Raw genomic sequence first — 26,945 nt, forward strand, 5'->3', positions numbered from 1 at the left:
CCCCGCCGCGCCGCGGGGGGCGCCGCGCCATTGGGCAACGGCGCTGCCCGTCAGGCGCGCCGCCTTTTAAAAGCGGGGGAGGGGAAGGAAGGGGTGGGGTTTGGCCTGCCGCGCGCGGGCTGGCGGGAGTCGTGCGCTGCGCGCCGGGCGCCCTGTGCACGTGGTGGGCAGGAGCGGGGGGTCACGGTCGCGCGTGGGGGTTTGCACGGCCAGGCTGCCGGTGGGGGCGGCTGGCCGGGCCCTGCGGGGGGTGGGGGGCGCTGCTGCCCCTGTGAGCGGGGCTTCGCACCCCCGCACGTGTGGGGGGGCGGGTTGCGTGTGGGAGGTTGCGTGTCCGGTCACACAGAGGGGAGACTGGATTGGGGGGGTGTTGGACCGCCTCCTGTGCCCCCTTGTCTGGCCTCGGCGGGTGCAGATGGGGGGTTTGCACATCCCCTTGCGCTGGGGTGGGCTGCTCGCGGGGGTTTGCGCCCTCTGCTTGCCCCCACGGGGGGCGCAGACCCCCAGTTGTGCGGTGGTGGTCGGGTGCTGGCATGGCCCGGTGCACTGGGGGGAGCTGCTCGCTCGGGGGCGCGGGGGGTGTTGCATGACTGCTTGGGGAGGGGGGGTGAGGCTCCAGGCACCGTTTGGCGAGCGGCGGGTGGCACGCGTGGTTGCAGAAGGGGGCTGCAGGCGGCGGGTTGCGTGGAGGACTGCGAGCAGGATTGCACGGTGGGCTGAGCACCCGGTTGCATGGTGGGAGTCTGCACCCAGGTTTTGTAGGTCTCGTTGCACCGGTACCGCCGCCAAGTTTTTGCATGCAGCATCTTGCACGTGGAGGGATGCGCTGTGGGTGCGGGGTTTGCATCTGGGGCAATGTGTGGGTCATGGTGCTGGGGGGGGTCGCACACCTCGGGGTTGTACCCTCTCCTGCAGGCTCCGAAGGCGATTTCCAGCGTTGCTTTTCCTGGCAGACCTGTTCTGCTGCATCCCGGTTGCTGTGGGAGCACTCACCCCACGGCAGGCTGGGGGCTTCCTGGACACCCCAATTAAAATTTGGACCCCATCAGCTTGTCACCCTGCCAATGGCTGTGCACGCCTTGCAGTTAAACTTGAAAAAAAAAAACCACCTACAAATAAAGGATGTAAGAACTCCTCAAATAGGGAAATGGGCAGGGGGTGACGTGATGCCAAAGCAAAACCACAGGTGAATACCACTGGGCCCTGTCAGGTCTGGCCAGATCTCAATCTGGGTTTCCCGCCGCCCCCCACCACTGAGAAGAAGCCATGGTCGTTACTGTTAATTTGCATTATTTTTTCTTAATATGCATGAAGGGAGCTTTGCAGACATACAGGATATATTGGTCAAGGTATATGCATGAGCAAACAGCCATGTGATAGCATGATCCTTTAATTCTGAGGCACCTCTGGGTGGATATGTATGGTTTCTATACATCTGGAAGCACGGGAAACTTTTTTGCTATTTAAAATAAAAGTATTTCTATATTTAAAGCTTCGGTCCTGGAGGATGCTGATCTCCAGCTACACTGCGGAATCTGCCCATAAGCCACTAACTCTACTTAACACAAAGCACGAGCCAGGCTGGAAGTGTTAGTCCCTCCCCAACAAGCAATTCCAAATATTTATATGTTGATTCTTTTTAACTTTGGGACTCAAATAGCCGGAGACGTTTTGGCAACTCGGTGGCAGAACAAAAAAACCAACATGGGAATTTGCCGGTCTGTTCCGCTTTGTGTAAACTGAGCAGAGAAAATATTTCCTGTTTCAGGATCAAATAGTGAGAGTTCAGCCAGCCAGTTTCTCTGGTTATTTGAGAAGGGGTTAAAAATGGGATCAAAAAGACTCAATCTTGCCAATTTGGTGCCATATTTGGGCAGGAAGGTATTTTATTTTAGGGGGGGTCTCAAATACAAAGTCACCAGCTGGTGTAGGAAAAAAATTAAGGGGTGAAGGGGAGAATTGGTTGCAATGCTGCCTGCGGTGCTGAGGGCAGAGCATCCCTCTGAAACTGAAATTTATTTGTGACAGCTGATATTGAAGTGCTTCAAAAATAGATGTTTGGAAAAAAAATAAGTTTGTTGGGGGAGTTGAGGCTGGATTCAATACCGGCAATATTCTGTCATTGCAGAATTGTACTTGCTGCTTGCCTACGTTCTGGGGTTTCAGTTGACTCTCAGATCTTCCAGTATTGGTGTTAGGCACATCAAAATCAATTTAATTTTGAGTTTGGTGTCTGCTTTGGGGCAGCAGCAGCAAAAAAGTATTTCAGGGGAAAAGCTGAGCCTACAAAGTGTCTCTCTTAACTTTACTGATGAGCCAGAAAAAAGGAGTGTGTTCAGCCATATGCGGGGTTTGCATCTCGTCCTGTGCCTTTTTGCTACCGGAGTCATGGTCCGAGAGGCGTGCCATGAAGTAAATGGAAGAAAAATGGGAGAGTTAAGGAATAAAAGGAGAATTACCATTTCTTTTGGTTTGTTTCAGATCCTGTTGCTCCATGTGGTGCTGATGGAAATAGTCCATGTTAGTGCTGCCGCTCCTGTTAGGGCTTCGAGATCCGAGCAAGGTTGGTATTAATGGATGTACCAGGACGCTGAGCAAAGTAATAACTTAAAAATAATAAATGCAGGAGACCAGTCCCAGCCCTCTTCAATAACTACATAAATCGGCAGAAATTCATCTTAACAGGTATCTAAAATAGAGGGTTGCAAACCCCAGAACCAGTTACCTCCTCGCTGGCCCCAGGGAGGGCGGCTTTGAGCCGCAATTCTGCCGTTTTGCGTGTTTATGCACATCACTGGCGGTTTTGGGGGTGAAACCAGGCTCCTCTTAAACCTCCCATGGTTGCTCCTGTATAAGTGCTATGCAAAAATTAGGGTCACCAACACCTGGCGTGAGAAAATGAGCCCTAAAACCACCCCAACCCCCTTTTTGTTGGGTGGGGTTTTGTTTGGTTTCTTGCATTCTTGCAGTCACGGAGGCTGGATGCCCCATGTGAGGCTGGAGCACATTAAATGCATCCAAAACCTGGGGTTACCCTGCACTGCGGGATGGCAGAGGGTGCGCAGCGTTCCTCCAGCACCGCTTCAGGATGTGCCCGGGCTCTCGCAAAGCCATCGTGGGCTGCAGCTCCCCAGGGACGCTGTGCAAAGACGGGGTGCAGCAGGATTTGCTCCTCAAAGAGTTTGATAAATTGCTGCTAGAAAACAGCCAGGACCTTGGGAGACCTTCTGCTTGCTTCTTGCCTGACCGGAGCTAGGAAAGGTTTTCAGAACCGGAGGGAAAATCCTCTTTGTGTTAAAGCAGCTTATCCCATGGAGGTTTGCTGGGTGAACCTTGCGCGAGCGGTGAAAAAAGGGGCAAATCTGGGAAAGCAACTTGGGAAAGCATCCGGACGTGGAGCAGGAGAATGGATTCGCCTCTGGCTTCGGGTGCAGACTGAGGGAAAGCTCCCGGCTTTGCTGTCAGAAAGGATTCCGGGTGAGATCTTTTGCTATTAGAAGCACAGATGTGCCTTTCCAAAGAAAAAGAATTAAAACATCTTAAAACTCCTAATATTTTCATGAGCAGGACTGTGTCCTGTAGTGGAAAACTTGGGATTTTCCCTGGTCAGAGCTCCCTGGGTTAGAGCATTTATAAACTAAGGAGATTTTTGTGAATAATACCTGCTTTGGGAAAGCAGTAGGGTCGTTTGCAGCTGTACATCGTTAGCTGTAATTAAGTCAAGGACATACCCTGAATGCTCCTCTGAGTTGAATATAGTTTTTGGCCCTTTCTTCTGATCTTGAAGTGAGCTGGGTTTTTGCAGTAAACCGTGTTTGTGGTGTGCGTTTTCACGTAATTAATTCCCCTGTGATTGGGTTGACCTGGCGCTTTTGGAAAGGGCGTCTGGTTTTCTGCCCCTTGGTGTCAGGAGCGCCACCGTGGAGTAGCGATGCCACTAAATATTTACTAATAACTTAATGATGAGTAAACCTAGTGTATTAGAAGCTTCATGGCATATGTATTGTTTCCCCTTGATTTTTCTTCGTTGCAGGGTTGAAAATCTCAAAGCTGCGTGTTCAGAAATTATTTTCCGAAGCTCTCCTAAGCAAAGTTCAGCATTTTTTAGCAACTCTTATAGCAATGAGGAGCCAGGAGGTGGCACTGGCTGGCAGCGCATTCGCCTCTCGCTCACTTCAGCAGCTCCTGGCCATGTTTTGGACCCTCTTGGCTCCCCTAGGAAATAAAATATTTTTGCTTTTCCAGGTTGGGAGCCTGGGCAGCCCTGCAGACCGGGGTGAGGGGTGGTGGGACTGGCTGCTCTGTGGGTGTGGAGGAGGTGGGTGGGTTGGGGTTGTACCTGCTCCGGCAGGTTGGGGAATTTCTGCCGGGGGTTTTGAAGGTGCTCGAGGGAGCTTGGGGCTCTGCAGACCTGGGGGCCGTGCAGATGTGACCGCCGTGAGCTCTGCCTCTTGGGTTGACTCAACCTCCATTGACTTGCAGGAGCCCCAAGACCACGTTGGGTGCACCTGAACCAGGTTTGCTGCTCATCCTTCCCCATAACTCTCCCCAAGAAAAGCACAGTAAACACACAGAGTGTGGAATGGCACGTTCAGGGTTTTGGTTTTTTTTCCCCAGCTGGACTAAGAGGAGCCTTAAAAACTCAGACTTCTTCCCCAAAAAAGACATAATCTGGCACAGTTTGTTCTCCTTGCAGAGCTGATAGGGGCTGTGTTGGCTGGAGGAGCTTTTGTTTTGGTCTGACTTCTTACTGTGCCACAGATATTGCTGGTGTTTCTAGAAAATAAATAGTATAAAGAGGAATTCTCGGAAAACCTAGGTGGAAAACATCTGCCTGCTTTTTCTAGTTAGCCAGTAGCTGGTAGCTTATGGGTTTAAATGCTTGAAAAGATCCTTTTGATGAGATCAATGCTGATACAAGGTTCTTGTATTTGTTATTCCTGTTCTGCTGGTGTTTGCTGATTATCAAGCAGGTGAAACTGCACCACCAGTCACTACAAACCCCATGACGGACAGTTGCCGGCATGGAGGGTTTGTCCCAAAACGGCCCCGTTTCAGGTGGTGACCTGGGAAGGTGGGACATGGCAAAATCTCCGTCTGGGAATGCTGAGGTTTTCCTGAAGAAATGGGGTGGGAATTGGGGCAGGAGGAGCAGGTTTAGCACACCGCATGGTGTGGATGGTGCCGGTGTTCCTTGTGTTTTCCTAGAGGGTGTTGGTGGCGTCACACTAGAGACCAAACACAGATTGTTAGTAGTTTTGTTGGCAGGAGTTCATATTTACAACTGAATAATAGGAAATCGGAAAGGACCTAGTCATTACAAAGCTTTTGAGTGTTTGTACAACTCTTATGGCTCGGGTTGGCATCACCCATTTATTGAAAACTTTGTACATAAAGTCACAGCTGGACTAAAGGTGGAGGTGACGGCTTCGTGGAGAGGATGTAATTTCCCACGCGGTGACGATGTTCTTTCCTTCATCGAGACCGTCGTGTCTGAAACGAGGGGAAAAGATGAGGAAGTGGTTGCTATGTCCTTCTATTGTGTTTCAGGCCACACTTCCAGCAGGACAGGGATTTTGCATGCACCTGGGATGTCGGTGAGCTTCAGCCCCTGGAAAAAAGGGGATTTGGGTGGTTGAGCAGTGGTGGTGCCTGGGGCTGTGACCCCGTTTGGGCCAGGGGTGCCGACAGCGTGGTCGTGCCACTGAAGCTCCCGGTGAAGGCTGTATGCAAAGAGGTCACTTTGGAAAAATACCCTAAAATGCCTCTTCAGGTCATTAGTAGCAACTAAAGCTTCTTTGGTTGTCCCTAGCGTGGCAGCTGGGTGCCTGAAAGGCTTAAATAGTTTTTGAATTATGTTGGAAAGTTGCTGCAAAGCGCTGCTTGCTGCTCCTTTAGGAAGAATTGAATTTTGCCAGCTTAAAGACGTGCTTTAAGTGAGCGCTTAAATCCTACGGGGCTTTAGTACCTTCTGAGGAGGAGCACGGGGGTCATAGCAGGAAACCCAGGAGGCTGAGGAGGAGGCTGAGGGGGAGGTGACACTGGAGGGGCGATCCCACCGACTCCTGAGGCTCCTGGCAAGTCAAGGAAAATAAATCAGTGGGAAAAAAACCACTTGTTTTAATGTGCTAAAAGCCAGTGGCAGAGCTCGTGCCCCAATGAGCCTCTGACTTCTGAACTGTTCCTGGTGATTGCTGCCAGGGGGAGAGATCGCGTGGCTGCCCAGGAGCATCCTTATCTGTCACTGGGCAAAGCGATCACTGAAATCCAGGGGGTGACATCTGCTTTTGGAAATCCCTTCCCCAAAGCCCTGATGGCGCTTGGATGGATGTATAGGAAAAGGAATAACCTATGGTGTCACAGCATAGGCTTCACTACAAATCATTTAGGTTGGAAAAGACCTTTGAGATCATCAAGTCCAACTTGGATCCAGGGGGATCCCTCGCTGAGACAGGTCTGATATTATTTAATTAGGAAAATTAGGGATTTTCCCTTCTCTTACCTTCTCTGCAAACTGGCAGAATAAATCCGCGGCAAACCAACCCCAGCTATTGCATGGGTGTCCTTTGGCCAAAGCCACGTGAGTTGTTCAGTAATTTAAAATCAGCATTTTTAATCCATTTATTCCTTCCTGTGACAGTGGGTTTGGCAAGGAAGGCCTCTTTTTTTTTTTTTTTTTTTTTTTTTTTCCAAAAATACGAAGAGAAAGCCCAACTCACCTCATATATGTACATGGTGGGTATTAACGTGGTGTTATCAGAATAATATTCTACAGTTGCGTATAAGTAATCACCTGGAATGAAAGCATTGTCCTGATGAGGCTGTGCTAATAGGCAGCACAGCCAGTCAGGCATCTTACCCACTCAAACCGTTACAACAATGACACCAAGCATCAATTCCACAGGTTGGAAATTTAATTTTAGGGGCTGCCTGGGTTGAGTTTACTTGGGAGCTGCGATGGCAGCGTGCTGGGGGTGCGGGAGCCTGTTACTGCCGCGGGAATCGAAGCGATTCTCTGCCCAGGAGCAGCTGCTGGCGGTGTCCCTGCTCTTGGTCCATCTCAGTCACCTTTTTAACTTGGCAAGATGTGATTTCAGATGGTAAGAAGAGCTACCGGGGGCAGAGCCGCTCCAGAAAAATGTTCTTTACTTTTCATCTTGGTTGATGTTTTACGCCACCTGTGCCCGAGAGTGGCTTAATTTATAGCAGTCAGCGTTGGGGCATGTGTTTCCTACAGGTTATTCACGTCTGGGTCAGAGGTTCCTAGTGTAGTTCAGACACCAATGTTTTCATGGGAGAGGGTCTCCAGAGGCTCCTTTTAAAGCCAGTGGAGATACTGGGCACCAATTTCTCTCTGTTGACACAAAATGGGTAGGGGGGAACCTGTGCTGTGAGCACATCGTCCAGCGTTGGACCAGATGTGTCCCACCCTTGTGTCGTGACAATATCATTGCGTGTCTTTTCCCCTCGGAATAGACCACATAATTTAAATTAATCTGAATACCTTGGGGAAATAAACTGCGGCTCTGCATGTCCTGCCCCGAGCACCCACAGGGACTGACCCGCCACTCAAATTCTCACGCAGCCGCAATTTGGCAAACCTCTTCCTTCATCAGAATAGCATCTCCCCAGACCTCAGGTCCGTTTCCCTACAGGTATTTCTGCAAGGCTCCGACGCTGCAATATCACTATAAATAGATTTCTGAATCGTATGATGCTGCAAGGACCCGGGGCTGTGGCAGCCCCTGAATTTCCTTCTGCCATGCACGGCAGCATTGAGCTTTTGGCTTAAATTAAAGATTGAGGGCGCCGAGGTGGGTGCTGGTGGCAGCACAGGGGGTGGGGTGGGTGCAGTGTTATTTGTAATTGCTGAGGACTAGATTCAGCGGCTTCTCAGAGCCTTTGCGGTGGTTTGTGTGGGCAAAGCTTCACCCTGCCTGCCGGAGGCGGGATGGAGACCTCCCGGCATCCCTTCCAACCCGGGTTATCCCAAGTTGCTCATGCAGCTTGCATGAAGTGATTAAAAAAACAAACAAATAAACAAAAAGCAATTTCTCACTGAAACGAGATGCGTAGTCATATAAAAACTCTGATATCTCCTCCTCTTCTACCTCAGCGTTCCCTAAAAACAAACAAAAAGTGAACGGTTCATCATGCGGCACCGCAGGCAGAGACCCGCGTCGAGCTGGCTGGATACGGTTTCACATGAATAGTTTCAATGATTTATTGGCGCTTTGTGCAAACCCTGTTCCCTGGTGGGAGTAATGGATTCGCAATCTGGTCCGTAATTAAATCAGAGACTTCACAACAAAAGATATCGTGTTGCAGACCGGACCAGAGCTCGTCCCAAGAGGGGGTTTTATTTCCTCTATTTTGGGCGCAGATGTGCCGGGAGAGGGAGATGCAGCAGCCCTTCCAGCGTGTTCCTGCACCCCCTACCCCAGATTTATTTTGGGATGGATCTCAAAGCTCTGCTTCTTGTGTTTTGAGCCGCTCCTCGGCCACCGACCCGCCTGGTTTATTCCTGGTGTGCCTTTTGCTGCGAAATTGCTGAAGGCTCAGAAGGGAGCCTCACGTTTCCGTAGGGTTGAGTCGCTATAAATAGATTTCTGAATCGTATGATGTTGTCAAAACTGTATCACGTTGCTCATTTCCCTTTTCCAAATACAAGGTTCCATGCGGTTTCTTTTTCTCAGGGTCTTGTAAAGCAGACTAATTGAAAATATTAATATTGTAATACTCACATACTCGTATAATAATAGAAGGTGCTCATACAATAAGATAGTAAGATACTCATACCATAATACAAGATCTAATATTAATATTGTGATACTTAAATATAGCAGATCCGCTCATCTAACAAGATAATTATAATATTATGAGTTACAGTGTTAAGAATGTTGATGATGCTGTCAGTGGTACCCAGGTCCAGCCATAGCTCTGGGTGCCCCTCTCCAAAATTTCCCCCCATTTCCTAACGTAGCCCCGGGTTTCTCAGCGCCGGCAGCGGGCTGAGCAAGAAGCCCAGATCCAAAACCTCTCAATTATTAGGAAATTATCTGAAAAGAGTGACCCAGCCCAAGACTTTCTGCCAGGGGAGCCAAAGGGGAAGGAGTCAAGTCTGCGGATCGTGGTACCGCGCAGCCTTCTCCATCGCTCAGCCCTGCCACGGGAAACACCTCGACCCACCCTGTCCCCATCCCGAGCTTTCAGGGACACCGGGACCGCAGTCGGGAGCTGCGTGGTATAGCGTATGCTCGTCCACCCCGCGTGCCTTCCCACGCTCGCCCTCCATCCTTTCTGGCTCCGGCTCCTGGAGCGCATCCCCCCGCGCACGCAGCGTTCTGGGAAAGTTATTCCAAGTTGGCCGTTGTATTTACACTGGAGCCACACTAAGAATAATAAGAGTTGTATTTCCCAAAGAGTTTCCATCTGGAAATCCCCCCCCTCCGTGGCCGCTTTTAACCCCTGGCATGACATTTCGCATCGAGCGGGGAGGAGGAGGAAGGTTATTTGCGGCAGGCATGGCAGTGCTGCCCACAACTTCACTTTCCCAGAAATGTTACTTCATTGCATGTGTGTGTTCCCCCTTGTCCTACTCAGGTTCCTGCCACTCATCCCGCCTGGGGGCTGCCGGTGCCATGCCTCCCCTCCCTCGATTGCCCCCGCTTTGGTCCTCCCCATGGCCCCCAAGTGCCCACCTAATGCTTCAGGAAATCCTGTTTGGTGCGGGGCTTTTCTTTTCCCTTGCCTGTATCTGTCTCTCTTAATAGCTCCCAGCTGTATATCGCAAATTATTTTGAGTGCAATATGGAAAACATTAATTATCACGCTCTATTCTCCAAGCAGGGGCTGTAATTCTGCAAGCACACGCTGCGATCTCCAAGCACACAGACTATTCTGCAAGCACACACTTTGACTCATTACATCATGTGGTCCCCCATTATTTTTTTGGCTGCAGACCCCCCATCTCCAAGCAAACATCCCAAGACCCCACCCCAAGCGACCCGCAGCATCTCAGAAGTGCAGAAATAATTCCAAACCCGGCGCTTAGCAGCATGGTAAAATTCAATTGCAAGCCAGAAAACCAGCGAAACGTATTTACCCAGTAAGAAATGAAGAACCAAGAGTGCCACAATTAAAAAGTTCGTCATCCTACGCGTCGATGCCGTCCGCTGGTGCGGCTCAGCACTGCTGCTCGGGAATTTCTTGAGGCGTCCCAGCGGAGGCAGGAAATGACTCTTGTGAGGGCTGGACCGAGCAGCCTCCGCGCGCTGAGAAAAGACGTTTTTCGGCCGTTTGCCGAGTGGTGCGATGGCGCGCTGGGCTCCCGTTATCCCTACGGGCCAGGAGATGCGCGGTGGCCGTGGCACCGCTCCGGCGAGGGAAGGTTTTTCCCCCTTTGGCAAAGACTTTTCCCGATGGCTGAGTTGCAAATCTTGGGAAGTTACTCCCCAGGGAGGGTTAGTGCCACAGGATGAGCTTGCAGATAAGGGGAGGATGGTTTTGATTATGTTATTTATAGCAAATCCTTCTTGTCGAGAAGGCGGCGATTAAGAGGCGAAGGCAGGAACGACGACTGGGAGCCAGATTCAGTTCCAAACTTCCCTGAAAATCTTGGGGAACATTTTCTTGGCTTCATTTCCCCTTCCCATGCCTCAGTTTCTCCATCAGACAAAATGCAAACGGTCACAGGCTTATTTTATTCCATAGTGACTAGAAATCCCTGGCTTGGGGCGCTTCAGGAGCCGCGTTCCGTGTTTACTGCTGGCTCCTGCAGGGCGAGGTGCCTTGGGACGGGTTGGCATCAGTTGCTGGTTTTCCTCTCTTCTCTAAAAATAAAATAGGAAAACATTTTTGGGGAAGAAAACAAAATCTAGTTCTTCTGCACCGTGGGGAAAAGCTGATACGGGTGCAGAAGGCCTCCGAGAAGGTGACGTGGTGCTGGTGGGAACTGGTGTTAACTGGGGTGTGAAGCAGCAGGGGACTGAGAGGAGCAGGACGTAAATTGGGTGTGAGCAAACCAGTGTGAAATCAGTTCCCACCGGGTGCTGCTCCCCACTGCGGGTCTGCTGCGGGGGGCGCCGAGGTCGCTGTGACTTTCTTGCTTACGCAGCAATAAAAATGAGTTTTCCTGGGGGAAACCCCATGCATTCCGCCATGACGGCTCCCTCCTTCCTCTCAAGCATGATGGGTGATGATGTGTTTGGGTGCTGGGGCAGGCAGCGGGTGTTAGCGAAGCGAGGAGGAGTAAGGTGCGTCTTGGGAAGGCCAAGAGGAGCTGTGCTTTGAGGTACGGTGAGAAGGAACCCCTAACTGGGGAGATCCCCCAGGAAGCGGGACGGGCTGCACGGCGTGCTCTCGCCTTGCCATTATCCACCATCCCTGAGGCATCCTCTCCCCCTCGTCAGAATCTGGTCCCAGCTCTGGATTCCACATTTTCCCCGGTTCAGTGGCTCAGGATGATGCTCCCAGCTGCATCACATCTCCCCCCCCCCGCCCTCCCCTCAGAGGGTGCCTCCCGCTCCGGGATGCGGATGAGAAGAGGGAAGTGGGCTCCGCGGCACGGCGGGGGCGTTTAATGGCAACCAGCTGTGCGGGGGGGCGCGGGCTGCCACGAGCATGGCCAGCGCTGTCCTCGTCCCCGGCCATCGATTTCAGCCAGGGATCCTGGCGATTGTAAGCCAGGGAAGGATTCCTGTTGATCATAGCCAAGGATTCCTGTCAATCATAGCTAAGGATTCCTATCGATCATAGCCAAGGATTCCTACTGATCTTAAACCAAGGAGTCCTATCGATCTTAAGCCAAGGGAGGATTCCTATTGATTTTATGCCAAGGATTCCTATCAATCAAAAGCCAAGGAAGGATTCCTATTGATCTTAACCCAAGGATTCCTATCGTTCTTAAGCCAAGGACTCCTATCGATCATAAGCCAAGGAAGGATTCCTGCCGATCCTAAGCCAAGGATTCCTATCAATCAAAAGCCAAGGAAGGATTCCTATTGATCTTAAACCAAGGATTCCTATTGATTTTAAGGCAAGGATTCCTATCGATCTTAAACTAAGGAAGGATTCCTATCAATCTTAAGCCAAGGATTCCTATCAGTCCTAAACCAGGAATTCTTATCGATCATAAGCCAAGGAAGGATTCCTATTGATCTTAAGCCAAGGATTCCTATTGATTTTAAGCCAAGGATTCTTATCATTCTTAAGCCAAGGATTCCTATCAATCTTAAACCAAAGACTTCTGTCAGTCCTGAGCCAAGGATTCATATGAATTTTAAGCCAAGGATTGCCCAAGGCAGATTTTATTTTTCGACTAATACAGGACCCAGCTGAAGAACTTTCCAGGCGCATCCCAAACACATTTGCCGGGCTCCCGGGGATGTACGTGCTTTGCTGAAAGGGCTTTTCCCATCCGTAGGGAGACGCATGGCAAAGGGTTAAGCACAGAGGAAAGCTGGGCGGCTGAGCAGACAGGAAGCGAATATCTCCAAACCCTCCCCTTGACCCTCAAAAATAACATCAAAACTCAAAATCTCAACCCAAGCAGAAGTCTGACCTCGCTGGGATGAATCCCACCGGAGCTGGAGCTGCCGCCTCAGCTAGGAGGTGCTTGGGTGGTGTGGGGAGAGGGAGAGCCATGGGAGAGTTACAATATTGTGGGTTTAAAGTGATGGAAGGGGCAAGGATGGTTTGTGAGGATGGTGGTGGCTTTTATTGGGTGAGTGGGTGGGGTGGGATGGACAAACTTCTTGGCATGGAAGCTTGGGGTTGGAACTGAATGGGATTTGCTGGTCTGGGGCTGAGAACGGCTCCTCAGGGTGGGACGTGATGATGTGAAACTTGGAAAAACTTGGGGAAAATTTAAAAAGTGTAGTACCTGCAGCATGGAACTGCCACTCAGGGAGCTGGATAAAGGGCACCGTAAGGTGGACACAGGGACAAACGAACCCTTGGCACCAAACTGGGCTGTGCTTTCACAGCGGCGAGCACGGGGGCATCCAGCTGGAGCATCCCCAGCAGCATCCTGCATCCTCGCGGCCTGAGGGATGGTCCTCAGCTGCTGGGGACCACTGGGGAAATCTGGGCCTTGATTTGGAATTGTGTTTCTGGCCGCAAAAAGAAAACACTCTATTTTTGTTCAGTTTTTTCCTTTTACGTTTGTTCTTGCTCACTTTTCATGTCTTGCAACACAAAGCAAAAACACCACCCGGAGAGCAGCCAAAAAAAGCAGCCAAACCAACATCTTTTCCATCTCAAATCCCATGCTCCTTTCCCAAAACCTAATTCCCGTTCTGCGCAATCTCTGTATTTTGTCTTTTTTTTTTTTTTTTTCCAGTGATTAAAGTTCACGTGCCGAGATCAAACCGTAAAAGGTCCCGCAGCGAGGGAGCAGCGTGGGAGCGATGCTTTCCACACGGGAAAACTGAACTTGGGAGCCAAAAAATAGATGTTTTTTCCAGAAAGGGATGGTAGAGCCGGCTCATGCTCCTCATGATGCTGAGGATACTGCATCCCAGGGATGCTTGGAGCATCCCAGTGTGGTGAAGCCTGGCCGGCTGCGCTCGGGGGCTTGCACCACAACTTGCAGTTTGGTGCCGAGGATCAAGGATAAAATGAGCTCACTGGTGGCACCGGTGCTCGGATGCATCGCGTCATTTCCCAACTTTAATAGGCGGAAGCAAAACTTGAAGGGGAAATTTAACAAATGCAGCTGGTAAATAAGACTCTTCCCTTAACAATGACTCGTGCCCAAGCAGATGACATTAGCAGGATTCCTGTGGAAGTCGCCGGAGGGAACATTGTTCGGTGGTTTTGCTGCAGGAGATGGGAAAATGGATGAAGGAAACGCAAAAACTCCGTTCCCCCATGGCACCGGCTGCGGTGGTGATCCCAGCGCCGCGTGCCGGCTGGGAGGTAGGTGGGATGCACTGCCCTTCCTGCGGGAAGCCTTTGGGGAACGGAGGGGATTTTCTACCGCCCAGGCTGTTCTGGCTGCTCGATGGGGTTTCTGAGGCTGGATAAAGTTTTTCCTGCCCATCCCTGCCCTGTTGTGAACAGCGGCTGCTTGGGCTGGCCGTTGTTTTGAAATAAAGAAACCCCCTCATTTTAAAGCAGCAATTCTCAAAAAAATAAACAAAAGTACAATAAAATAAATAAAATATAATAAAAACGTGTTCCTGGTTTTGACGGCTGTGCAGCAGCTCGCTCTTCCCCTGGGCATCATCCCCATGCGTGGGGGAACCCCGGGGGTCTGTAGCCCCACACTGACCCACCGCCAGCGTTGGGCTGGGACAGGCACTGTGAGCGCTCGGTGCATCACCAGCTGTGGGAGGTGGTGCTGGGTGGCCCGTCGCAGAGTCACGCTGCTTTTCCAAGCATTGTCTTATTTTTTCCTTCCTTAATTAGAGCCAGATGGGCCACGTGAACCCCTGGGGTGCGTCCCAGGGCTCGAGATATGGGATGCTTCCCATCCCATCCCATCCCATCCCATCCCATCCCATCCCATCCCTTCCCCTCGGAATACCCCCGCGGCCACAGCGCTGGCAGGACGGGAGTATGAATTGCACCCACAGATACCCCAGGCTCCGTGCGTTATCGGGGGGTCACCAAGTGGCTGGAAAAACTGGGAGCATCCTTGGAGCATCCTTGGAACAAGGAGTGGAGCTGTTCATGGTGCATCCTGTGGTGGCTCTTCAGTGTGTTTCAGTGCCCCAGGAGCAAAATAAGGGGAGAAGGGGCAGTGTCACAGCTTTGCCCAATTCTTTTATTTTTAAAAGCCTTTTTTTTCCCTGTTTCACAGCAATTCCTGATGGCTGCTCCACAGGGCACCACGAGGCACAACCTGGTATAAATCCAAGACCTCCGCTGCTTGCCCAGGAATTGGGAATTTTATTATTTTTACGCCACCTCTCATGGCTATCGAGCATCTCCTCCCTCCCCCCAATGCTTACAGCCTTCCTCCTCCTCCTCCTCCTCCAAGCCAAGCTGAGAAACCCAGCAGGAGAAAAGCAACAGTTATTCCCACCCAGCCCCGCTGCCCTGGATGGGGAAGAATGGGATCGTGGAGCTGCTGGAGATGCTGTGGCCAGCCAAACTGGACATGCAGGGTCCAGCCAGTGGGTCTGTGTCACTGCAGCACTGGATGGTGACACCGCACCGGCTGCTCCCACCCCAGCACGCTCCAGCCGCTGGGCACCTTCCCAGGGGTTTTGCATTTTTTCCAGTGCTCATTAGCTGGGAAACCACTGAAATAAGCTTTCCGGGTGGTTCGCGTGTGATACGTTTACGAGCAGCCGTGAAATTTGCTTTCGAGATTGTAAACGAGTGAAGAAAAAAAAAAAGAAAGAAAAAAACCCACAAAACTCTGCTAAAAACCCTCCCCAAGAGAAAATATCTGAAGGGAATTTTCCCAGGGCTACTGCTCAAATCCTGTTGGAAAAGATTACGCTGAAAAAATCCTCCCGGCTTTTGCAAACTATTGTTTGCAAAATAAACCTGCACATTTTTTATTTTTTTTTTTAATTTGCAAAAAAAGAAAATAATATTATGAGTTTGCAAACTGTTCCTGGGGCAAATGTGCAAGTTACTGGTGGAGGGGTACCAGGGGGGTTATTTGGGGTTTGCCAGTGGTGGGACGAGCGCATCCTCCAGCCTGGGGGGTTATTTGGGGTTTGGGCATCCGGGAAAGGGGGTATTTGGGGAAGGAACAGGGAAGGGAATTTGGGGAGGGACACAAGCACCCTGGTTTCACTTGGAAAACTGGATTTTCGTGCCAGGTCCGTGTGGCAGCGGGGGTTTTCATCCTCCTGCCCACCTCACCGGGAAGCCCTGGGCTTCGTCGTCTCCCGGTTTTTCTGCTCTCCCAGGCAAACGTTGGGTCACTCGTGGTCTTTGGGCTGGATTTTCCCCCGCTCCCACCCGGGAGCCGCCGGGAATTACCCCCTGAGCACGGAAGCCACCTACAGAAGGACCCTATATAGCGATACTCAATATATATTCTATATTCTTCCGCCTTTCTGCAGCAGCTGGAGCTGGCGGTGGCTGCGGTTGGCCTCGCCGCTGTGTTTTGTCACCTCTGGGGGACTCACTGACATCACCCCCTTCCCCCCCCCCGAAGCGATGGGGTTTTGGGGAGCGGTTTAGCCCAGGAATCACCCCAAAAGCAGCGGTGGGGATGGGGTCTCTGTTATGGACCAAAAGCCACGTGTTTGTGTCCCAGCCGGGGTCGGGGACCCAGCCCAAGGCCGTGCTGGGGTGGTCTCTGCCCCCCCACATCCCCAAAATGTTTGACCCCCCGCAGTTCCCCCCCAGCCTGGTCCCAGGCAGCTCCGGACCTGCAGCGTCTGGCCCAGGGAGGGGGTCCAGCACCCAAAGCCGATGCCAGGGGTCTGCGGGGGGACGCTGGGGGGACGCTGGGACGAGCCAGCCCCTCGCCCCCAGGCAGCTGCCTGACCCCCAGCACCCACTGCCCCAGTGACCCCACCATGCCCCCCCCGTCCTGTCTGCCCCCCTGCCCCTCACCCCCAGCTCCCCCCAGCGCAGACCCCCTGCGTCCCACTCACCCTGCTCTGTCCTGCCGGCCCCCTCGGGCCCCCATCCCCGCTGTGTCCCCCCATCCCCCCACTCTGTCCCCCCACCTGCTCTGTGTCCCCCTGTCCTCGCTGTCCCCCCCATCCCAGCTCTGTCCCCCCATCCCTGCTCTGCCCCCCCATCCCCACTGCCCCCCCCATCCCCATTGTGTCCCCCCCATCTCCGCGGTCCCCCCCAATCCCAGCTCTGTCCCCCCATCCCTGCAGTCCCCCTCATCCCTGCTGTCCCCCCCACCCCCGCTGCCCCCCAGCCCCGCTGCCCCCCATCCCTGCTGCTCCCTCCATCCCATGCCCACTGCCCCCCATCCCCGCTCTGTCCCCCCCAGCCCCGCTGCCCTCCATCCCTGCTGCCCCCCATCCCATCCCAGCTCTGTCATCCCATCCCCGCTGCCCCCCCCATCCCCGCTCTGTCCCCCCAGCCCCGCTGCCCCCCATCCCTGCTGCCCCCCCCCCATCCCCGCTCTGTCCGCGGGGTCCGGTGCGCTGGGGGAGGGGGGGGAGGGTTGCGGTGCCCCCGGTGCCCCTATGGCCTGCAGGGGGGGCTGGGGGTCCCCACCCCGGCAGCGCCCCCCGAGGCCGGTCCTCCCCGCCGCCAGGGGGCGCCGCGGCCGCTCCTGGACTACAGCTCCCGGCGTACCCCGCGCGGCCCCGCCCCGCCCCGCGCGCGCCGCCATGGGGGCCGCCGTCTGCTTCGGCTGCGCCGGGATCGCCTTCGGGCCGGCGCTCGCCCTCGTCCTGCTCACGGTGGCGGCGGAGCCGCTGCGGGTCATCGTGCTGGTGGCGGGGTGAGCCCGGGGGGGGGGGCGCCCGGGGGTCCTGGGTGGGGCTGGGAGGCCCTGGAGGGGCGTGTGGGGCCTTTGGGGGGGGCTGAGGGACCTCTGGGGGGGGGGGGGGGCTGAGGGGGGCTTGGAGAAGCGTGAGGGGCTTTTGGGTGGGCTGAAGGGGCCTTTGGGAGGTGGTGAGAGGCCCTGCAGGGTCGTGAGGGGCCTTTGAGGGGGGTGAGAGACCTTGGAGAGGCCTGAGGGGACCTTTGGGGGGGCATGAGGGGCCTTTTGTGGGGGTTGAGAGGCTCTGGAGGGGCATGAGGGGGGGTTGAGATCTTGGAGAGGTGTGAGGGGCTTTTGGGGGGACATGAGAGGCCTCTGGGGGTCGTGAAGGGCCTTTGGGGGGATTGAGAGGCCTTGGAGAAGAGTGAGGGGCCTTTGGGGGTCGTGAGAGGCCTCTGGGGGGGCTGAGCAACCTTTGGGGGGGCTGAGGGGTTGGTGGTGCCGGGAGGGCAGCTGTGGGGGCTGTTCTGGGGCCTCTCAGTGTCAGGGAGCACTGGGGGGGGGCAGTTGGGGGGGCAAAGAGCACTGAGGGATGATATTGGGGGATCAGAGCGCGCTGGGGAGGCAGTTGGGGGGGTAGAGGGTGTTGAGGGGGGTCAAGGGGGAAGTAGGGGGGGTGCAGAGTGCATTGAGGGGGCAGTTTGGGGGCATTTGGGGGGGCTGAGGGGCTGTTCTGGGGCAGTTGGAGTGTTCTGGGGGACAGCGGGGGGGGCTGTGGGAGCGCTTCGGGGGCTTGTGGGGGGGTCTAGGGCAGGGCAGGCAGCAGCGGGGGGGTGACAGGGCAGACAGGATCAAGGTGGTCAAGGGGGCAGCTGGAGAAGTGTGGGGGCAGTTCTGGGCTAGTTGATGGGGCTGTGGGGGAGTTGGCAGCTGGGGGGGGGCTGTGGGGGGAGGCTGGGGTACAAGCAGCACTGGGGGGGCTTAGGGGGCAGCTTTGGGCTGGCCGAGGCAGCGTGTGGAGGGGCTGAGGGGGAGATCTTGGGGCAGTCGGGGGGTCTGGGATGGGAGGCAGCACCCTGGGGGCAGTTCTGGGGGGGGGTGGGGGGACAGTTGGGAAATGCCCTGTGTGGGTGGGATGAGCCTGTGAATTTGTAGAGGGTGGGGGGGGTTGTCCCCTTCCCAGGGTCCCCTTGCTTTGGGGTCTCCCACCACTTGGCTCCGGTTAAAACCGGTGACCCGGCTGAGGCGAAATACCGGGGGGCTGGGGGCTGCAGCCTCGTCACAGCACCCGGGACGGCGGGAGCCACCCCCAGCTCTGACCACGCAGCCTCTGCCGGGCCGGGGGCCACCGGGCCTCGCCGCGCAGCCCCTCGTGCAAATCACCGGCGGGAGCACGGTGGGCTTGGTGCTGGCCAGAGCCGCGGCTGGGGGCAGCCCCATGCCATCCCTTGGGGGGTCGGCTCAGCCCCCAGGGTGGCGATTCCTGCCCCGCGCCTCAGCGTGGGGGTTTGCTGTCAGAAGAGCTTGAGCAGTGGCTCAGGGGGGGTTGCGTCCCCCCACGCTTGGCTTCCCCATGGTGCATCCCTGTCTGACCCCCGAGGGGCGAAGCACTGAGTGTCCTTCCCCGCTTCCAGGGGCAGCAGCGTTCCTCCGGGCAGGTCGCTGCGGCTCCGAGAAGGGGAAGGAGGATTTGGGCTTCTGGATGCCTTTGGCTTTCGCTCCCACGCTTCCTTCGCCTGCCCTCCTCATGCGACAGTGACCAGGAGCCCGGGCGAACCAAGCGAGCGGCGTGGCGAATATTTGCCCGACTCTGAGCTCTGGGGTGTGAACCCGGGGTTTCTCTCTCCCCCCAGGGCGTTTTTCTGGCTGGTGTCGCTTCTCCTGGCGTCTCTGATCTGGTTCATTTCAGTTCATCTCAGCGACCGGGAGGACGCCAAGCTGCAGTATGGCCTCCTCATCTTCGGGGCTGCCGTCTCCGTCCTGCTGCAGGAGGCTTTTCGATTCGCCTACTTCAAGCTGCTGAAGTAAGAGCCCACCCGAGGGCGGCCCGCGCGGCCCCCGTGGGGCTGGGTGACCCTTCTGGTGGCTGTGGCTGCCGCTCGGCTCTTTGTCGGGGGAACCCCCCAAAGCATCTTCCTCCTTAGATCCCTGCCGAGCTTTCTCCTTGCCCCTGTCTCGTTTATAACCGTCCCTTCCCCTCCCGTGTGCCGCGGCCCCTCTTCCCAACCAGCCGCTCACGCTTTCCCTCCCCCCCGCCCCGCCGCAGGAAAGCGGACGAGGGCCTGGCGATGATCAGCGAGGACGGCCGGTCCCCCATCTCCCTGCGGCAGATGGCTTACGGTGAGCATGAGCTGGCACCGGCCTCCCTGCGTCTCCCGGGGCTGCCTGGCCGTGGGGTGCTGGGCTACCCGAGGCCGGTGGTGCTGCTGCTGAGCCCGCCGGGCTAGTGCAGCCTCCCCGGCTCTTTGTCCTGCTCTCCCACCTTTCCCCGAGTGTGGGGCTGGCGGTGGTGGCAGCGGCGCCGCGGTGGCTCCCGCCTGACTCCCTCCTCCCTCCGCAGTCTCCGGCCTGTCCTTCGGCATCATCAGCGGCATGTTTTCCGTCATTAACATCCTGGCCGACTCCGTCGGGCCGGGCATCGTCGGGATCCACGGGGATTCACCGTATTACTTCATCACGTCCGGTGAGGCTGGGGGCTGGCGCCCGGCGTGCTGCGGCAGCGCTGGTTCGGGCCGGAGCCTGCCTTTGCCAAGGCGAGGGGGAGGAGGAGGAAGGTGGTGACGAGGTCTGAGGGGGGCTGTGTCGCTCTCTTCCCCCAGCGTTCCTCACCATGGCCCTCGTCTTGCTCCACACCTTCTGGGGCGTGATCTTCTTCGACGCCTGCGAGAAACGCCACTACTGGTGCCTGGGGCTGGTGGTCGCCAGCCACCTCCTCACCTCGGGGCTGGTGAGTTGGGGGAGCTGGAGCCCCCCCGGGCAGCACCGACAGCTCTCCCCGGAGCGGAGCGGCTGTGGCCATCGTGGGATGCCCACCTGGGGGGCGTGGGGACCCCCTGAACCCCACCTCTGGGCTGTGGGGCGAGTCGGGGCGCGCTGGGGCCCGAGGGAGCCTGTCGGGGGGGTCCCGGGGGGGCGGAGGGTTGGGAAGGCCGGGACTCGGAGCAGGATTAGCGCTGAGCTCCTGGGGGAAAACCGATGGGCAGGTTAAGCCAGGCTCACTGGAGCGGGCTCCGCTGGGAGTGCCTAGCTCCCCTCCCCCACCGCGGTGGTCTGGGGGGGCTGTGGGGGCGGCGGTGACATTCCCAACATGTCTCTGTCCCCCAGACGTTCCTGAACCCCTGGTACGAGGCCAGCCTGGCCCCCATCTTCGTCATCACCCTCTGCACCGGCCTCTGGGCCTTCGTCACTGCCGGGGGCTCCCTCCGCAACATCCTCAAGTGCCTTTCCTGTAAGGGGGGGCCATGCGCGCCACGGGGGGGTCCCCGCGGTGACGTGGGGGCTGTGCGGGGTGGTCCCTGGCCCCTCATAGCTGTTGGGTGGGTTGGACACGGGGGTCCCAGAGCCACCAGGGTAGGGGAGGATGGGTCGTACCTGCCCCCGTCTCCATTGTGTTGACTGGGGGCTGCGTCTCCTGCGTAACGGGGGTCCCTGCGAGGCCGCAAATGCCGCCCTGGCCCCCCCCAACCAGCCCCGTCCCCCCACGCTCACCCTCTGCCTCCTTTCCGCCCCCCAGGTAAGCAGGAGGACGACAGCAGAGTGATGATGTACTCGGCGCTGCAGGTGCCTTTGGAGGACTGAGCAGCAGCCGCGGCCCTGCCCGCGCTGCCCGTACCCAAGTGCCCTCTTCTCGGCAGCTGGAAGGTCACACCGCTGCCTTCGTCTCCGCCGCCCGGCTGAGCCCCGGCCCCTCACGGTGGTGCAGAGGTGGCCCCGCGCCCCGGCCCTTGCCGGGGGGATTGCCGGGGTCGCGCCCCGCGCCGGAGTGGATTGCCGGGGTCCCACCGGTGCTCGTGGATGCCCCGTTAGCTTCGCTAGACTGTTTCCTCACAGGGTATGGCTGGGGGGGGGGGGGGGGGGGGGGGAGGGGCAGGGGGGGCTGTGGTGCGGCTGGGCTTGTGGGGCTCAGGGCAGGACCCCCCTTCCTCGCCCCTCCCCTCCCCGAGGGGCCCCCGCTTTGGCCCCAGCCTGGTGTAACCCGCTGCTGTTCCCTGGAGCGGGGTGATGCTCTCGGGGGAGAGGGGGGGCTCTGCCTCGCTCGCCCCCTCTCTGCTCCCGGCCGGGGGGCGGCTGGGGGGCGGGGAGCACGTGTTACCCTGCTGTGTGACTGGGGGGGTAAATTATTTTTTGGATTCAGAGTAAAACCCTTTTAATAGAGTAACGGGTGCCAGCGGGCACGGAGGCGCCTTCTGTGATGGGGATGGGTGGGGGTTCTTGTGGGGGGGGGGAGGGGTCGGTGCCCCCCATCTCTGCCCCCAGTTTTGTGGGGAGCACACGGGGGTCCTGGTTTCTCAGGGTTGGCAGGATAAAGCCCCTGGGCAAACGGCCTCATTTCCCAACCCCCCCTCCCAGCCAAGAGCCACCAGTGCCATGGGGTGGGGAAGGGGCTTTATTTCCAGTGGGGCAGGGGCCATTGCTGCGGTGGGGCTGACCCCTAAGTGGCCCCTCGGAGGGCTGGGGGGCAGCGGGGGGGTTCAAGGGTGGGGGTCATCGTCGGGCGTGCGGCGGGAGGAGGCTTTGAACACGACGTCCTGCTCCTGCGTCCCCCTCGCTCTGCCCCGCGGGGGGAGAAGGGCTGAGGTGAGACCGACCCTCCCCCGGGGGTGTCCGGACCCCCCGATTTGGGGGCTGGGGGGGGGTCCCCCTGCATGGGGGGTGGGGGTCTCTCACCGAATCCTCTTGGCCACGAAGTGGATAGCGAGGAAAACGCCGAGGCAGCTGCAGACAGCACCGAAGACAATGGCGATGACTTCACCTGCGTGATGCCGGGGGGGGCTCAGGGGGGGCATGGGGGGGGGCGGGCGTGAGCCCCCCGTCCTGCCCCCCATCCCACCCCCCAACCAGGCCTTACCTGTCGAATACCCCTCGGGCTCTGCAAGAGAAGAGCCGGGGCTCAGCACCGCAGGCTCCCACCCTGCCGGGGCTCTGGCAGCTATTTGAGGGGTGCTGGGGGGGGTCCCCTCCCCACCGCCCCCCCACCCCCCGGCCAGCTCTCACCCCTGGGGAAGGACGACAGCACCAGCCGCTCGTTGAGCTCCTGCGGGATCCGAAAATTATCCACCAGGCGCTGGGGCTCGGGCTCGGCCGCCTCCGTGGCATAAAGGGTTCCCTGGAGCTGCTCCAGCTGAAATGGGACGGGGGGGGGGGGGCGGGGGGAGTGCTGGGGCTGCTGCCCCCACCCCAAATAAAAGAAAAACCAAACCCAACCCACCCAAAAAGCAGGGTTTCACCCCAAAACCTGCGCCAGGCTGATGTGGACGGGCTGCTGGAAGAGGGTCCAGAGGACCCCCTGGAAGCACGGGGGGGTGGTGAGGGACCCGTTGTAGCGGTAGTAGAGGTCCAGGCGGGGGGGCAGCAGGTCCTGCACGCTGAAGGAGGGGACGGTGGTCGTCTGCCCTGGGGGGGGGGGAGATGTTTGGGGGTCCCCCACCGCCTCCCCCAGCTCCCCCCCTCGCTCGCGTGCCGCTCGCTCACCTGCGTAGCGGATGCTCCCGAGGTGGCTCAGGATGTTGTCGTAGGCGGGGTGGGGGTCAGCACCCACCTGGGGGGTGCAAGGAGGGGGGAGTGTCAGGGCTGGGAAGGGGGGGGGGGGGGTTGGGGGGGGAAGCGTGTTTTGGGGTCCCACGTACCTCCAGGAGGACGCCGAGCACGGCCAGCCCGCCGGCGTGGTGCTGCGCCTCGCTGGCATTGGCGTAACGCTCCGCGTCGTAGTGCACCACGTGCATCTGCGGGTACCGCGGCTGGGGGGAGGGGGCGGCACAGGGACCCCCCCAACCCCCCCCGCACCCCCAGGCTGGCTACCCACCCGCCCCCTCTTCCAGGCCTGGTTCCCAGACCCGATGCCGCAGCTCTGCCTGCGCCCAGACCCCTTCCCCCTCCCGTTTCCCCCTTCCCCCTCCTGTTTCCTGCCCCCGTTTCCTCTTCCCGCTCCCATTTCCTGGCCATTTCCCCTTCCCCCGCCCCTGTTTCCCCTTCCCGCCCCATTTCCCGCCCCTGTTTCCCCTTCCCACCCCCATTTCCCGCCCCTGTTTCCCCTTCCCGCCCCCATTTCCCGCCCCTGTTTCCCCTTCCCGCCCCTGTTTCCCGCCCCTGTTTCCCACCCCTGTTTCCCCTTTCCATTTCCCACACCCAGACCCCTTTCTCCTGCCCCTTCCCACACCTCCTCCCGTGCGCACCCCATCCCTGCACCCAGGCCTGTGTCCCACACCCACTTCCCTGTGTGTTTCCTGCACACGGACCCATTTCCTGCCTCCAGCCCCACTTCCCTGCCTGTCTCCTGTGCCTGGACACGTTCCCCATTCCTTGCACCCAATTCCTGCTCCCACATCCTTTTCCCAGCCCCCTTCCTGCACCCATTTCCCACCCAATTCCAATGCCATTTCCCACCCCCAGACCCGTTTCCTGCCCCATTCCCATGCCATTTTCCAGCCCCATTTCGCACCCCATTCCCATGCCATTATACCCCCATTTCCCACCCCCAGCCCCATTTCCATGCCATTTCTCACCCCCAGCCCCATTTCCCACCCATTCCCACCCCATTTCCCACTGCATTCCCATGCCATTTCCCAGCCCCATTTTCCCACTGCATTCCTACCCCAGCCTCATTTCCCACCCCATTTCCCACCCCCAGCCCCATTTCCATGCCATTTCTCACCCCCAGCCCCATTTCCCACCCAATTCCCACCCCATTTCCCACTGCATTCCCACCCCCAGCCCCATTTCCCGCTCCATTTCCCACCCTTTTCCCATGCCAGCCCCATTTCCATGCCATTTCTCACCCCCAGCCCCATTTCCCACTGCATTCCCACACTATTTCCCACCCCCAGCCCCATTTCCCCCGGTGCCCCCCACCTCGGCGGGGGCGCGGTGCCCATCCAGGAGGTGCTCAGCGCCAGCGCGGCCGGGCCGGCCCCAGTGGAAGTGGAGCTGAGCAGCGGCGAAGGGCCGGGGCAGCCCCCGCAGCTGCAGGGTGGGCGGCAGCACCAGCACCGCTGGGGGGTCGGGGGGGGGGGCATAGGGGTCAGCGGGGGTTCCCCCGGCAGGATCCCCCTCCCCCCCCAGCCCCCGCTCACCGGTGTGGCCGTTGTTGGCCAGGGCGAAGGTCGGCGCCGTGGGGTGCTGGTAGCCCAGGGGGGGCAGGGAGGGGTCCGGCTGAGCCCCCCGCCGCTGGATGTCGATGGGCGACTGGGCTCGGCCCCCACAGGCCGGGTGGCCCTGGGGCCAATGCTGCTGCCCATGGGGGCCTGGCGGGGCCACCCGTCACCCACCCCCCCGACCTCAGCTGACCCCATCACCCCCCACCCATCACCCTCCATCAGCCGCCCCCCGACCCCAGCTGACTCCATCACTCACCCACCCAACCTTGGCTGATCCTGTTACCCAACCCCCCCGACCCCGTCACCCCCTGACCATGACCCCAGCCCACCCACCATCCCCCCTCCCCACCCATCACCCCCCATAAGCCCCCCACCCCGACCCTGGCTGACCCCATCACCCCCTCACCTTGACCCCAGCCCACCCGTCACACCGCCCCCCACCCCAGCCCACCCATCATCCCCCCCAACCTCGACCCCAGCCACCCATCAACCCCCCCTGACCCCAGCCCACCCGTCACCCCCTCCCCACCCCGGCCCCAGCCCACCCGTCACCCCCTCCCCACCCCGACCCCAGCCCACCCGTCACACCGCCCCCCACCCCAGCCCACCCATCATCCCCCCCAACCTCAACCCCAGCCACCCATCAACCCCCCCCGACCCCAGCCCACCCATCACCCCCTCCCCACCCCGGCCCCAGCCCACCCGTCACCCCCTCCCCACCCCGACCCCAGCCCACCCGTCACCCCCCCCCCACCCCGACCCCAGCCCACCCGTCACCCCCCCACCCTGACCCCGGCTGACCCCATCACCCCATTCCCAACGCTCCCAATACAGCTCATTAAGCTTATGGGGACATTTTTGTTCCGGCCGGGGGAGCGGGGACAAAGGCGACCCCGGGGCAGGGGGGGGGAAATGGGGGGGGGCCCGGGGGACCCCGCGGGCCTGGCGGGCCGGGGCTCAGCCGGGATTTGGCCGGATCCTAATTGGATTTGGCAGCGGGAGCGGGGCCGGGGCCTTATGTAAAGGAGCACAATGGAGCCATTGGAGCGAGGGGGACCCAGGCTTTTGGGGGGGGTGGGGGGCTGCACCCACCCACCTGCCATCTGAGGGGACCCAGGCATCGAGAGGGGGGGGGCTGCATCCACCCACCTGCCATCTGGGGGGACCCAGGCATTGGGGGGGGGCATGGGGGGGCTGTACCCACCCACCTCCCATCTTGGGGGGGGGGGGGCATGGGGGAGAGCTGCACCCACCCACCCACTTGTCTCCCATCTGGGGGGACCCAGGCATTGGGGAGGGGGGGCGCACGGGGGGCTGCACTCACTCCCCCCCTTCCCATCTGAAGGGATCCAGGCACCCAAGCACTGGGGGGGGGGGTGCTGCACCCACCCACCTTCCATTTAGGGGCACCCAAGCATCGGGGGGGGGGTGGTGTCACTGGGGGGGCTGCACCCACCCACCCACCTCCCATCTGGGAGGACCCGGGCATCAGGGTGGGGGGCACAGGGGGCTGTCACCCACCCACCTCCCTCCCATTTGGGGGGACGCAAGTGTCGGGGGGGGGGGGCTGGGGGGCTGGACCCATCCAACCCCCTCCCATCTGGGGGGACCCGTGTGCTGCCCCCCAGCCCTGGGGCGTGTGGGGCAGCAGATTTGGGGTGCGGGGCCCCACTCACCCTCATATGCCCAGTGGGGACCTGTGGGGGGGAGCAGAGGGGTTTGGGGTCAGCCGGGCCCCCCCCCGGGGGGGGGGGGGGCTGCACCTCAAAGTGGGCCCCGCTGCCGGGCGCTGGGAGTTGGGGTGCAGCCGGGGGGGGGGGCACTCACCAGCGGGCAGGGTGGGGGCCAGGCCCCCCAGCAGCAGCAGGGCACGGAGCATGGTGGGGGCTGGGGGGGGGCGGCCACCAGCCCGGCCTTAAATACCCCCCGGGACCGGCCCCCCCCCGGGGCACGGGGAGGGGTGGAGGGGCCGTGGAGGGGCCATGGAGGGGGGGTGGGGGGACCTGTGGGGCTTGGCAGGGGCTGGGGGCTGCAGAGGAATGAGGTGAGGGGCTTAGGGGTGCCTGTGGGCTGGGGGGGCTGGGAGGGGTTGGGGGGGGGCGCTGGCTGGCTGTGGGGTGTGGAGCTGTGCGGGGGCTGCGAGACTTGGGGGGCTGTGAGCTGGGGGGACTGTGGGCTGTGGGGCAGGGGGCCATAGGGCTGGGGGGGCCTTTGGGGGGGCCATGGGGCGGAGGGCTATGGGGAGGGCTACGGGGCACCCGGGGGGCTTT

The 26,945-nt window shown here is 58.7% G+C and overlaps 2 protein-coding genes and 1 long non-coding RNA gene across 9 annotated transcripts; 2 read left to right on the plus strand and 1 right to left on the minus strand.

Moving 5' to 3' along the window:
- Nucleotides 1-34: 34 nt before the first annotated feature.
- Nucleotides 35-16,455, plus strand: LOC119159268. Of its 3 annotated transcripts, none has more exons than XR_005108053.1 (3): nt 35-163; nt 2,482-3,477; nt 13,343-14,159. It is a non-coding gene; the product is annotated as an uncharacterized LOC119159268 (long non-coding RNA). The 3 variants fall into 3 exon arrangements; XR_005108055.1 differs by lacking the exon at nt 35-163 and adding an exon at nt 14,807-16,455 and having other exon boundaries at nt 641-3,477; nt 13,343-13,920; XR_005108054.1 differs by lacking the exon at nt 35-163 and having other exon boundaries at nt 641-2,563; nt 3,304-3,477.
- Nucleotides 16,456-17,101: 646 nt separating this feature from the next.
- Nucleotides 17,102-21,736, plus strand: APH1A (aph-1 homolog A, gamma-secretase subunit). 2 transcript variants are annotated; one of them, XM_037371235.1, is made up of 7 exons: nt 17,102-17,380; nt 19,216-19,386; nt 19,593-19,702; nt 19,923-20,045; nt 20,182-20,309; nt 20,687-20,810; nt 21,096-21,736. In XM_037371235.1, exons 1-7 carry the CDS (start codon nt 17,121-17,123, stop codon nt 21,158-21,160), a joined length of 981 nt encoding a protein of 326 aa, XP_037227132.1. In that variant the 5' UTR covers nt 17,102-17,120; the 3' UTR covers nt 21,161-21,736. The 2 variants fall into 2 exon arrangements, with proteins under 2 accessions (XP_037227132.1, XP_037227133.1); XM_037371236.1 differs by having other exon boundaries at nt 17,108-17,380; nt 19,629-19,702.
- A 215-nt stretch (nt 21,737-21,951) lies between these two features.
- Nucleotides 21,952-26,692, minus strand: CA14 (carbonic anhydrase 14). Of its 4 annotated transcripts, none has more exons than XM_037371230.1 (11): nt 26,503-26,692; nt 26,352-26,372; nt 24,652-24,822; nt 24,431-24,570; nt 23,209-23,304; nt 23,054-23,120; nt 22,791-22,947; nt 22,577-22,703; nt 22,431-22,451; nt 22,250-22,334; nt 21,952-22,132 (listed from the first exon to the last, which is right to left on the minus strand). In XM_037371230.1, exons 1-11 carry the CDS (start codon nt 26,552-26,554, stop codon nt 22,014-22,016), a joined length of 1,056 nt encoding a protein of 351 aa, XP_037227127.1. In that variant the 5' UTR covers nt 26,555-26,692; the 3' UTR covers nt 21,952-22,013. The 4 variants fall into 4 exon arrangements, with proteins under 4 accessions (XP_037227127.1, XP_037227128.1, XP_037227129.1 ...); XM_037371231.1 differs by having other exon boundaries at nt 22,818-22,947; nt 26,503-26,686; XM_037371232.1 differs by having other exon boundaries at nt 22,818-22,975; nt 26,503-26,678.
- Nucleotides 26,693-26,945: the final 253 nt, after the last annotated feature.

This window comes from Falco rusticolus, chromosome 19 (genome assembly GCF_015220075.1).
Source record: "Falco rusticolus isolate bFalRus1 chromosome 19, bFalRus1.pri, whole genome shotgun sequence".
NCBI classification, from domain to species: Eukaryota; Metazoa; Chordata; class Aves; order Falconiformes; family Falconidae; genus Falco; species Falco rusticolus.